At 34.0% G+C, this 14293-nt stretch overlaps 1 protein-coding gene across 4 annotated transcripts in view; it reads left to right on the top strand.

Moving 5' to 3' along the window:
• LOC129750650 (uncharacterized) overlaps positions 1-14293 on the top strand; it is a 58038-nt gene that overhangs the window by 38273 nt on the left and 5472 nt on the right. The window contains exon 1 of one of the 4 annotated variants that reach the window (XM_055745653.1): positions 1387-2010. The exons of the other annotated variants lie outside the window; for them this stretch is intronic. Within the exon in view, the coding sequence (XP_055601628.1) occupies positions 1918-2010 (93 nt within the window). The 5' untranslated portion in view covers positions 1387-1917. Of the gene's footprint in view, positions 1-1386; positions 2011-14293 lie in introns of those variants that run through there. 4 annotated transcript variants of the gene reach the window in all.

Raw genomic sequence — 14293 nt, forward strand, 5'->3', positions numbered from 1 at the left:
TTACAAAAAACATCTCCGACCCAGAACAGACAGACAGACAAACATTCATTTTTATATGCATGATACGTGATTCAGTAACTTCAACTTGTGCCATCTAATGTGTCCGAAACATGGTATCAATATTTGCTAAATTAACGTAAATGTAATATAAACATAATATTCCAGTACTGTCAGTATAAGAAAGATTAAAAAAAATGAAAAAAAGGACGAAAATGCATATCAGACAGTTTTGCGAAAAAAGTTGTAGGATTAAAATGGTTACGAATGGCAACTATAAGTACTGAACAGTTTTCACTCATAACTAGCAGGCTCAATGTTTACCGGTCGAGGTTGAATTTATTTTATTTTCTATAAATCGGAAAACTTTAACCCTTTTAATACCGAACCGATTTATCGGATTGGTAGACGTTCACAAAACATCTGATAAAAACGAAAGTAGATGTGATATCTACAAAATAAAAATAAACATGTGTGGTGCAATCAATGATGAATTTTTACCTTCAAAAACATAGTTCTCATAGGATGAGCAAAATAGCGCATAAAAATTGCAACGACGATATATCGTTGTTCGGTATTAAAAGGGTTAAATTACGCCACAAATCAAATAAATAAACCGTAAGACGTCACCTAATAAAAATCAAGCTTTCATTTCGCTTTGTTTAGTTGTTTTTTAAGTGCAGCATTGATAGCATACAAACGACTTCTCGCAGTAGGTATGCTCGATTTCTTTATGTTTTAGTGCTCGAATCATTCGATTTAACCTTAAATCGCACGAGGCAGTGTCTCTTACGTTTGTTGTAGAGGTTTAGTGCAGTTGCTTGCTGCATCCCCAGGCTTGCAGTTTCTAGAGAATTTGCGCGCGCAAATCCGACCAAGTTAAGTTTGGAGGTGAGGTTCCCTATTATCGTCGCCCAGTGAGTGAGTGCACTACATGCTGAGGTTGTTCTCGGTTTACCTCGTGTATTGCGCAAAGTTGTCGTCATTGTAAAAGCAGCTTTAAGGCGAGAGTTCTTCGTCGTAATTTTTTTTTTCTTGTTATTGTACTGTTGAGTGGGAGGAAGGTTGGTTGGGCGGGGGGTTACTCACAATGTTTGTATTTTTATTTTCACACAAAGAGCGCCAAAGAACGGGGTTCGTAGTAAAACACTTTCGTCATCGTTTGTTCGGCTCGGCTGAGTTCGGTGTAGTTGCGTTTGCTTGCAGTGGTGAACGAGTGTGCTGTTGTTTTAGTTCTACGATTGTTTTGCAGCTGATCAGGTGTTTTTGCACATTATGTGGTGCGATTAGTCGGAGAGTTCTTGGTCGTCGTGAGTGTCGATCTCAAATCGGATTAGCTAATCGTGACATTTTTGGTGTTGATTCTCAACGAGGCTAACAGGTGACACATTTTAAAGTGGAAGGAGGCAGTGTTTTGGAGACCTTTCGATAAGGTCGTAATGCGACACTGCTAAGAGTCGCTAATAGTTTCCAGTTTTCAACTAGTAACTAGAGACGACTCGAATTGTCAGTGCTAATTGAAATGCGCCAATGAAAACGTTACGTCGTCGTCGTGTGTGACTTCTTGCCGTGGAGAGTTATTTATCTCTCGCTGGCAGAGATTGAGGGCGCCTGGCGATTTCGCGTGCCAAAGTACGAACAAAGTCGTGTCCCCTATACGGATTTGCATATACGAGAGTAGTCCGAGTGAGTGTGGGAAAGAGAAGGAGACAGCTCGATTATATTCGTTGATTAACAGTTGAGTGCGATGATTTAGTCCAAGACGCCATTACTCGGTTAAGTCGTCGTGATGCATCGATTGATGGGTTTGTCCTAATTGGATTGTAGCAGTCGTTCCAGAAGAAGCCTATAGATCATCGAGTTGGTATAGTCGTTTTTGAGACAAGAGATCTAGAACCCCAGAAGCCAGTAGCCTTTTGAATGACTCCGGGTCACACCCAACGATCGATGAAGCCGCTGCCCCCCGCCTTGGCGGGTGGGGTTGCCCTGAAGCAGGAAGAAGGAATGCTGAAGGTGTCGTGACCGTGTTGTTGTTTTTGTTTATGTTTTCCATAATGTGAATGAATCACCCCTCGGAACAAGGATCGTGTACGGATATGGGACCTCTCCTTTAGATATGTACTAAGCAATCTTGCACATATCAGTTAATGGGGCTTCCTTACGTCAGGTTGTGTCTGCTGACCTAGAAAAAAGTATGGAGAATAAATAAGGTGGCATTAATTTTTCACTGTGCTGATGATATGATGGTGATGATGATGATGATAATGACAGAAATATTCTGTCATGCTTGTTGCTTCATCGAATGTGCTTAAGACACGTCAGTAGATTATGATCGGCTGTTTTATGATTCAATCTTTTGAGACTTCTTGAATGATGATATATTCATTTTAGATTTTTACATTTTAACACTAGAAAGACCGGCAAATTGAATACCTATACCTATTTGGACCATGACCAGTCAAAATGACTGGTAAAGGGGACATTTTTTTTTGTAACATAATATTTTTAATTTTTTTTCTTTTGATATTATTTTGTTAATAATTAGATACTAGCCGGTGTGCGTTGCAACACCTTCCAAAAAGAAATGAAATTTTGAGAAATTATTTAAATTTTGTTTTTTATAGGTATCATAAGTGTTCGGTTTATGCCAAAAAACTTGTATGAAGCCCCCCTTTCCCCTTCCCATCCCCAAAAGCTGGGAGTAGGTAGGGATCCAATTTTTTTCGCAATCAAAAACTCTCATATCAAATTTGTTACATTGGTTGATAAGTTTTAAGCGATTTATCAACATTTATATGAAACCCCCTCCGTCCCTCACTTCTCCACACTGCAAAGCAGAAGGGTTTGTAAAATTCCTTCCCAGGTCAAATTAGATTTTTTTTATTGATTACTTCTATACCAGAAAAATTGTATTGGACAACCTCCCCCCATTTCTTATGTACTCACTGGCAAGAAGATGGTGTTTTCAATAATCATGGAACCATTTCTCGTATCCAAATGATAATCCCATGTCATATTTGGTTCTATTTGTTTGATAGTTCTTGGTTTATGCAAAACAATTTTATGTGAGCTCCCCTCTTCCTTAACTTTATCCCCAATTGAAGGAGAATGGAGTCTCGAATAAGCATATTACCATTCATCAATTCCAAATGCCCGCCTACATCAAATTTGTTTCAATTTTCTCGATTAGTTCTCGAGTTATGCGAAAAATTAGTAACGGAGCCCCCTTCTCTCCTTCAAATCACCCCACTGGAAGGAGTAGTACCAAATATTCATAGAAACATTCCACGTAACTACTCTGATACCCTACCAAGCGAAATTTGCTTCCATTTGCTAGATAAGTTCTCGAGTTATGTAAAAAATTGTATGATTGCACCCTCTCACCTTAAAATTTCCCCTCAGGAAGAACAGAGGGTTCTCAAAATATCATAGAGACATTTCTCGTATTCAAATACCTTCCCATGCCAAATTTAGATCCATATGCTACAAAAGTTTTCCAATTGCGTTGGAAAATGTAAAGGAGCCCCCTCCCCGCTTTCTATCTCTCCACAAAATGAAGAAAAGGGTATCATATATTCATAGAACCCTTTCTCTTACCCAAATACTCCAAGCCAAATTTGTTTTCATTAGTTCTCAAGTTATGCAATAAAAATTGTGTAAAAGCCCCCTTCCTCTCCCTGCCTATATCCCCACTGAAAAAGGAAGAGGTCAAAAATAACCATAGAAACATTTCTTGTGTTCCAATGCCCTCCCATGCCAAATTTGGTTCCAATATCTTAATTAGTTCTCGAGTTATGTAAAAAATTGTAAGGCATGCCCCCTCTCCCCTTCCTATCACCGCACTAAGAAGAGGGAGGGGTACCTTATATTCACCCCATGCTGAATCTGATACCATTTGCTTGATTGGTTCTCGAGTTATGCAGAAAATTATCTATTGCTTGGGAGGCCCCTCCCCCCCCTTCATGAGAGAGGGAGGGGTCTCAAATTGTAATAGGAAACTTCACCTGCCTTCAATACCCCCACCTGCCAAGTTTCAAACAAATCGGTTCAGTAGTTTCCGAGTCTATAGGGAGCAGATAGACAGACGGACAGACAAAAATCCATTTTTATATATAAAGATTATTTTTGTTATTAAATAGAAATAGTTTTTCACCATGGGTGCACGGAATCACCTCATTTTGGCATAGTTGACGATTGCGTGTATGTCATAAATTAAATATTATTATTTTAAATAATAATTATCAAAAAAAAAATTAAATACATTACATTACATTAAAAATTTATGTTAAATGGTTAAAGGTTTTGACCATAGGTGCACGGTTTCACTTCAATTTTGTCGTAGTAGATATTTTCTAGCACCCACCGCTCTGAAGTTTTTCAACATGTTGCTTATAAATTATACTTGATAGTGTAGGTTTTAAAGCATATTTTTTATAAGTAGAGAAATTTACCATGGATGCACGGATTCACTGCCATTCTTTCAAAATAAACTTTTTTGCATTCTAAAGGTGAAGAATAACGGCATTTATGGATTTGAATGATTTTTCACTATGGGTGCACGGATTCACCTCGAATGCTCCATAACAACTGAAAAATTATGAAATTTACACTCAAACCATGTTTTGAATAATTAAACTCGAATCTTCCAGCAACTCAGGAATGAAAAAATCATAGAATTTAGTCCATTGGTTACCAAGAAATAGCTTGTTTAGATTTATGCGTTTGAATTTCTTAGCGGTCTTAAAAATATAAACTCTCAATGAACTATAACTAAACAATGGATAAATTGATTTTATCATCAAAATGAGGGAATATTGATTTATCGTAGATTCAGTTTCACAATTTTTTCAATTATTTTTTTCGGCAGCTGGTTTGTTGATCCTTGAAATTTTGAAAAATGAAACAGTAGATGTTCAGAAAAAAGTTTTTTAAAATTAATAAATTTACAGTAAAGGCGTGGCACAGTAACGTATAGTTTATGTTTTTACCTCGAAATTTCAAATTTATGTTACAATACAACATTTTGAACGGTCAGTGATTTTTTACAAATATTGGTTCTTCGGTATCAAATAAAAAGTCAGGAAACATTTTCTAATGAAATGTTAAGGAGAGAGCAATGCAAATTTTGGTATCATTGTGCTTGCGTGGATAAAATCTACAAAAAGTACTGAACTTCTAACCTAAATCTCACATCCAGAAGATTTGGATAAGTTCGATAAGTTTCCCTTTTTTTTATTTACAATTAGTTTATTAAAGGCCTTTTACTTTTACAAAGTTTAAATGTGCCGAGAGTATTTGTTTCACAGGTTAGTAGGAAAGAGGGCCGTAATAGTCGCGGCGACTCAACAGTTAAAAAAATAACAAGGAAAAGGAAGGGGTTTATAAGGGTTATTCTTTGATATCAGTTTTCCATTAGGGAAGTTTCCCATAGTGGATTACATATTTTTTCCAGTATTGAGGAGTGTATCCGAAAAAAATTCAATAACTTTTGAATGCATTTATGGAAATTGATAAAATTTTCAGCAAAGCTGTTTAGTGATTTAATGTTGCTTGTTCAAATTTTCGTTTTGTTTTGTCAAGTTTTTCCCGATATAGCGTCCAATGAATAAGTTTTTCTACTTTAATTTTGGGCACCATTCGCACCATCTATCATGTAAACTATGATCCACCGTTTTTCTAAATCAAGGCTACTCTTGATAACGTTTTGAGTTGTTGTCTCAACTTATCAACGGAACTGGAAACCTGCCAGGTGTCCGCTAAAGAGTTCGTTGTGCTGTCCATAACGAAATTTTTCAAGAATTTTCACCGCTAGTGGTAAAACTATTTGGGACTTCCTGGATTTTTCTCAATCATGTCCAAAAAATTTTGTCAATGAGCTTCTATATTAGACGCTATCAAAAAAAAATCACTTGACAAATTGTCATCACATTTTTTACACGTATACATTACATCAAAGTTTTATAAATTTCCATCCATCCATTCTAAAGTTATTCACAAAACAAATTGTTACGAATACACTGCTTATCACTGCGTTGTCAAATTCCCTTAAATGTCGTTCCAAACTCTGTGGATTCTCTCATTTTTGTTTGGCCTTTTTAATGTTCTTTTTTATTTTAAAATCGGATTTCTTGTAAGCGGGATATAAATTCTTTTGAATTTCTTAAGACCATGTGGGAAAATGTGGAAAATCAAAAAATCAAAATGAGTGGGCACCCTGTGGTTGGTATAACATCTATTAAATTATTGAGGAAAATGGCACTAATGGGTTAAACAAGTATATAAAAAATCAAAATCAATTAAAGTACCCAAACCTTAAACAAAATACTTTAAATAAAATTTTATTTAAAAATCATTGTGAAAAAATTAATTTCGAATCACAGGAAGTCAATTAAACTGCAGAGAAGTTTAAAAAAAATTAACAAGATGAAAATTCTGCGGTTTGTGCCATTCTGGAAAATGTTCTAATTAAAATGTTAAATTCTGGTAAAAGGTGCATTCTGGAGATTTTTTTCTGGGAATTGGAAAAAAATAATTCTGGGCAGAAGTTTTCGGGTAAATGGGATACAATCTAGTAGAGATGTACCGAATAGTGGTATTCGGCGAACGGCCGAATACCGAATATTGACCTTTTCAACTATTCGGCCAAACGAATATTCGGCCGAATATTCGGTCGAATATTCTATTGAGTTTTTAATGAAAAAAATTTAAGCGATTATTTAAATGCTTTCTATTTCTTCCATATTACCTAATACCCCTAATGTTTTTAGTCGATAATTTTCAACCAGATGATATTATCGGATGATCGGACCTACAAGATCTTTTTTTTTAAGTAGGGGTCTTTCAGATTTTAAAAATGTCACCAATAACTGAAAAGACATCAGATGACTCGTCGCGTTCCGGTGAAATCAGGGATAAAACGTGTCGAAACAGATGCCAAGCTTTTTGAAATTGCTTGTCTCATATTGAATTAGATGAAGCTCGGATTTGAGCAAGATATCTTCAAAATAGTTGTTGAAAAAATAGATGATTTTTAACTTTAAGCATACAATACTTTCATCCACACGTATCCACAGGCATTCAGGACGATTTAAAAAAAAAAATAAAAAGGGAAAAATTTATGTATATTTTGAATTTAAAAAAAAATACATATTGAACACAAAATTTTAACAATTTTAAAGAGTAATTTGAGTTTATTATTTGATTTAGCAAATAATCTAAACAAACCCGAGCAAAGCTCGGGAAGTTTTATTCACTATCCGGACATCTGGACTTATCTGGATTTTTCACTGGATTTATGGGCAAGCCGGAATATATCCCTCTCTAATAAACTATAATCAAAGTATAAAACGATACCGTTCAGCATTCTCCTGCACGATCTTCAGTGAAAGATACGCGGATACACCTTAGATGTTTTGCTGAAACCATGTTTTTGCTATTTTATAGGAATTTAACCCTTTAAGGTCATTTTTCCTCGTAAATAACTACTGAAACGATAAGTTTTCAATGATTGTGTGGCTTTAACAACATTACTTTTGGATATTTTATAAATTATCCAAAAAAATTTGAAAAATTTACATGTCTGTAGTAGATATTCGGCTCAACGGTTTTTTGGCGGTATTCGGCGCCGAATATTCGGTACATCTCTACAATCTAGCGAACCGGCATAATCGGGAGTGCCGAGAAAAACTATGAAATTTCATTGCCCCACAGGGATTCAGGAAATATCATGGAATTTCAGCGCATTTGGCGACATTTTCTACGAAATTTTAAAAATGTTTTTTTAAACTAATTTCTAAACGTAATAGTCAAAGTTGTTTTCGACCGTCATGATATAGTTTTACCTCATAAACACTTTTTTTTGTTCATTAGTCATTACATTAGTCAATTTAGAAATTTTATTCTATTGCTTTTTATTTTCGTTATAATCAGTTAAGGGTATTTTTTCAAAATTCAAAGCGCCCTGGGTCATAAGATTTTCAATTTTCTCTGACGAAAGGAACCACTGTTTCGTAAAAAAAATTGGATGATATTGTTAGTTTATTTTTTTATAAAATAGATTTGTACGAAAAGTACAACTGTCGTTATAAAATAGCTAATGTATTTTCCTGTATTCTGAACACTTATCCCTATTCAATTTGTCAAGGTCATTTGATATTATCAATTTTTCAAAAAAGCAAGCTCGGTTGATGTGTAAAAAGTAATTGAAAGTTGGCAAAGAAAAACGTTAAAAATATTCCGATGTATTTTTAACTTTTTTTCTTTGCTATCTTTCCATTACTTTTTACACATCAACCGAGCTTGCTTTTTTGAAAAATTGTTAAATTTTTGTAGCAGATTTCGTTAGATGCGTCTAATATTTTATAAAGACCTGTCAAAGACGTTGAAATATTCGACCTGATTTCGTACAAGTCAACAGGTTTTTGGATAACAGAAATTTTAAACGTTTTCTATTGATTTTTTTTTAAATTCATGATAATTTTATGATTAAAACGCGTATTGTAGGGCAGGAAAAATCATCATTTTAACCGAAAAAAACGGGGAGAAGTTTCAAAACGAAAAATTGCAAGCAACCGTGATAGAAATACTTTGCAACTGAATATTTGAAATTTTACTTGTTAAAGTTTATCCGAAGACGTGTTGATTTTAACAAAATTCATCTTAACATAAGGTTGCCAGATTTTTTTTCACTACCATCCGGGCCTAGCAATTCCGGGCATTTTTTCAAAAAAACCTGGCAAAATCCGGGCATGGATTTCAATTTTTCAAATCCAAAAACCAGGCAAAAACCGGGCAAAATTTAGGTGTTATTATATATTAAAGCAAAGAAAAAATGCAAAAAAAATCGAAATTCATATTTTATTAATGTAATTGCAGACTTCCAACAACTCTTTGGAACACTTTAATATTTAAAGGTTTATAAAAGTAAATCAGCGAAATTATTTGATACAACCAGTGATGGTAAATTTCGCCCGTCACGCTTGACCCGACTAGTTTTGTTTCATCAAACGACAAACACTGTTCTCAATTGACGGAGCCTCACTACTCGCATGACGGATAAAGCACGACACCAATCAACATTTCTACATCATCGACTGGCGAAGCTCCTACACATGGTCAAAATTTCTCCTGACAGTGACTGGCAAATCTCTTCACACTTCGATCGGCTGCTGACGCCAGGTACAACTAATTGAACGACTTGCTGGCAGAGAGCAACAATAGCAATAAAAAACTGAAAACGAGCTTGCTGGCAGGAGCAACAATAATAATAAATGCTTTTCTTGTTCCTCTTCGGTCGTCTTCGGCTTGCTGGCAGGAGCAACAATAATAATAAATGCGTTTCTTTTTCGTCATCGGTCGGTTGAATGCGATTGCTTGACTAGGTTAATATTTTAGCTTCAAATGACTGGGGAATGAATGACCGGCAAACGAAGTGACTGGTCGTAAAGGAACAGTCAAATGAGTTTGACGGACCAAGAGGCTCAACAGTCACAGTCATTTGACTAATGACGTTGAATTATGCCAACCCTGGATACAACCGTTGAAAATTTCCATACCGATAATCGATTTTGCTAAAACGTACTCAAAAACTTTGATTTTTTTTGGTTTCTTTGTGAAAATTGTGAAAAAATCCGGGCAATATCCGGACTTTTTTCACGATATCCGGGCAACCGGGCCGGACCGGACTTTCTCGAAATTTTGCATCAAATATCCGGGCAAACCCGGATAAAACCGGGCAATCTGGCAAGCTTATCTTAACATCATCTCAGGCCTAATTCTTTCTTTAAAACTTCATGAGAGCACTTTCTTATCTTTAGAAAAAAAATCTTACTAAAAGAGTTAAATTTTCCATTTTTAAAAAAATGAATGAACAGTAGTAGTTGAATGATAGTGTACAAACGTTTAATCAAAATTTCGTCCTAATTTCATACTAGTTAAGATGTTTTGATCACCGGAAAAACCGGGAAATACTTTGGAATATCAAAACGATTAATGGCTAACGAAAAAAATAACCCTAATTAAGACTTAACAGTTGCACATTGTTTAAGCTCCCTAATTCAGACGGATTTCTTATCAAACCAAATTAAAATCGGCACTACAATTATCAATGAAATTCATTTAACATGTTCGTTCATATTCAGATGTCAAATTTTGATTTCAGTTTTAATTTTTCAGATTCGGATCGCAGACACAGATTAAAGATTTAAATTATAATTTATTTGTTTAGAATTATGGTTCAAAATTCACATGTAACATAATAAAAAAAAATCTATGATTTAATTTTGAGGAATGTAAAATTCATAATATTAATATTCATTTTGGAATATGATTCAAAACATTCTCAATATTGTTGATATTTGTTTCCAAATTCTATCACAATTTTGGCAAAATAGTAGTTTCAAGCAAGTCTAGATAAAAAAAAATATAAAAATTGAAAATATGAAACATCTTAAGAATTCACAGAAAACTGCTGTGAAAGTTATCAAAACAACTTTAAAATTTGTACATATAGAATTTGTTGTCCAGGCTGTAAAAAATCTAAATAAAAAGAAGTTGCATCTAGTTTACGTCAGTTTTTGTATTTTTTCGTAACCTGACAAATTCCGGGCATTTGAAATCAAATTAGACGACCAAAAATCCAGGCAAAATACGGGCAATTTTTTTTTCAAAACACAGACATTAATCGAAATTAATTGAGTACATAAATGAAAAAAAAAATCATAAAAATTCGTCGAAAGATTTTTAATTGTATTCTAGGCTCCAAAAACCTTTCATAATTATTTTTAATAAAACTTGCTTATTTTTTTGGGGAATTAATAAAAACATTTGACATTACAGCTTGTTTTGTGTGATATAAATAAAGTGAACAAATCCGGGCATTTTTCAATGAAAAATGCCCGGGTTTTAAATATCCGGGCAAACTCGAATAAAACCTGGCAATCTGGCAACCTTATTCTAGCTGCTGTAAATTTTCAGCATTTCATACAAATATTCTACGGATTATTAAAAAATATATAGAGATCTAAGAATAAACGAAAATAATACCTGACGACAAAAAAAATGCCATCATGTTCCATTTCGCCAAAATCCGTACATTTTTTATAGTCAAACCTACGGATTTAAGCGATTTGCAATCTGACAACGCTGCCGTGAACATATATAAGTTGATATAGTTGTAAAAACTGCGTTCATGGATAAGCATGTCAAAGTAAATGGGCGCCTGATACTTAAAAAAGCGAGACATTTCACGAAAAAAACGGAACACAACCAAAGAAGTAGGACATTTCAAAATCGTTTTGAAAACTTGAATACTCAAGAAAGCTTCCATCTTTGTATGCTTAGAACTTTTGAGTCGAAAATGTTTTATTTGAGCGTAATTGTGAAGAAAGTAATTACAAGAAAGGAACTGATTTTTCTGATTAATTTTTTAAACAGCCATTTTTGATCATTTTTTGAACCTTTTAATTAAACTCATTTATCCAAAAAAGGAAAAAAAGCGGGACGGCGGTACATTTTACAAAAAAAGTGGGACATGTCCCACTTTTTCGGAACGGATGGCAACCCTATGTAAGAGGCTATCATGGCGGTAGAAAAATAGTTCAGGGTTGTCGTTTAATAAGTAGAAGCTTCAACGAATTTCACAAACTAGATTTACTCCACTATCAGGGCTGTCCCAACGGTAGATGCAAAACACGGTTTTCGACCACGCTAAAACATTTCGGCTGGCACCGGTGGCGTATATTGCTGTTTTAGCACAGTTATCGATTTCAAAATTCCCAACAGTTAGAGCACCTGCAACGGTTCAGGCGTAAATATTGGTTTTAAGTATACCAGTTTAAGGACAATTTGAAATTTTAGAATCGGCTAAAACACCCACTCCCCACCGGTGTAGGAGCAAATTTAAAACGGAAACACTTTCATTGCAGACACTCAATAATTGAGAAGGAAAAACCCATTTTATTAGAAAAATTGCATAAGTTTTGAGTTTCACGGTTAATTGTTTTAAAATTAATTCTACGAATATTCTTTTTGACAGATCAATGATTTCAACTATTCTACCAGGATTTCATTAATTTAAAAGCAAAAATGACTACACATCGAGGAAAAAAGGCATTGATAAGGAAACGAGAAATGTTTATCCCAAAGTCAAGGAAATTTTCCTTTGATTTGTCGACATTTTTGTTTGACAAAAACTTGTTTCACTATTTGCAAATTTATGTATGGATACAGAAAAATATGCTGATATTGACGAAAACTCCGAGCAATCCATACGAAACTAAAAAATCTCTCAATATCTCAAATAATACAAAAATTATAGAACAAACAATAAACATTTATTTTACCTCATTGAAAAAGTATTAAAATTTTCTTTTCGTTTATTTTTTTCAAATTTTAGAACGCTGGCTGGATTAACTAATTCGTCGAGCCGTAATGAAAAGCTTCTTATTTTTTTTATAAAATCGAGAATAATGTGACATCTGTTATTTATACTTGATATGGTTTTTATTAACATCTATTCTCAATTTATGTTACGTATAGGGTGGTTGAAGCGAAAAAAAAACATTCAAATAATATCTCAAAAAGAAATTATTATCACACACAATGTTACCCAAACATGTGTGAAAGAAATCATTGTTGGCTAAAATTTTCTCACCGTGAACTAAATCGGTCTGTCGTATATTTTGAAATCCTGTTCCAAATTTGCATGAATTTGGATCAAAGGCGTATAACTGTTGGGAATTTTGAAATCGATAACTGTGCTAAAACAGCAATTTACGCCACCGGTGCCAGCCTAAATGTTTTAGCGTGGTCGAAAACCGTGTTTTGCATCTACCGTTGGGACAGCCCTTATACGCCTTTGTTCCAAATTCATGCAAATTTGGAACAGGATTTCAAAATATACGACAGACCGATTTAGTTCACGGTGAGAAAATTTTAGCCAACAATGATTTATTTCACACATGTTTGGGTAACATTGGGTGTGATAATAGTTTCTTTTTGAGATATTATTTGAATGTTTTTTTTTTCGCTTCAACCACCCTATACGTAACATAAATTGAGAATAGATGTTAATAAAAACCATATCAAGTATAAATAATAGATGTCACATTATTCTCGATTTATTATAATTAAATAAAAAGCTTTTCATTTGAAAAAATAAACAAAAAGAAAATTTTAATACTTTTTCGATGAGATAAATAAATGTTTATTGTTTGTTCTATAATTTTTGTTTTATTTGAGATATTGAGAGATTTTTAGTTTCGTATGGATTGCTCGGAGTTTTCGTCAATATCAGCATATTTTTTTGTATCCATACATAAATTTACAAATAGTGAAACAAGTTTTTGTCAAACAAAAATGTCGACAAATCAAAGGAAAATTTCCTTTGACTTTGGGATGAACATTTCTCGTTTCCTATATCAATGTCAGCAATAACTTGAAAAAAAATTGCTTTTTCATTTCATTTCAACAAAAGCTTATTCCATTGATTCAAAGCAATTTGATTGAATTAATTGAAGAATTCTTTCAATTGACCTTTTTTCCTCGTTGTGTAGTCATTTTTGCTTTTAAATTAATGGAATCCTGGTAGAATAGTTGAAATCATTGTTCTGTCAAAAAGAATATTCGTAGAATTAATTTTAAGACAATTAACCGTGAAACTCAAAACTCATGAAATTTTTCTAATAAAATAGGTTGTTTCTTCTCTATTATTGAGTGTCTGCAATGAAAGTGTTTCCGTTTTAAATTTGCTCCTACACCGGTGGGGAGTGGGTGTTTTAGCCGATTCTAATACCGTATTCGTTTTCACCACCCGAAAGTTTTGCACCATCCACGCTGAAAACGAGCATGAATCGAGTTTTGCACTCTCCTTTGTAGGTGTGCGTGAAATCGGCAGTGTCAACAAAAAACATCAAGCTGTCAAAAATCCATTACAGCTGGTATTTTGTTTTCGTTTTACTTCGAAAATTGAAATTAAATTTACTTTAGTTGATCATTGTCTTTTAAACAATATGAAAATTTTAGCATGAATTTATGTATTATGTTGAATTGTGAAGATTTCAGATTTATTTTGCTTGGTAGATTCGCCTCTGGCTCTGATGATAACTGCAATACCGGCTAATTCTGGGTGGTCTGTGTTTGCTGCTGCTAGACTGCAGTTACCCCAGCTTGAAGGTTCCGGTATTTTGAACGTTTATTTCTCGCAAATCCTTCGTTCGAGTACCTATTTCCATTTAAGATTACAAAAAAAAAATTCTTGGAACTCGGATCGCGGAAGTCGGGGAAGAAAATTTTGCTA

Source organism: Uranotaenia lowii, chromosome 3 (genome assembly GCF_029784155.1).
Source record: "Uranotaenia lowii strain MFRU-FL chromosome 3, ASM2978415v1, whole genome shotgun sequence".
NCBI classification, from domain to species: Eukaryota; Metazoa; Arthropoda; class Insecta; order Diptera; family Culicidae; genus Uranotaenia; species Uranotaenia lowii.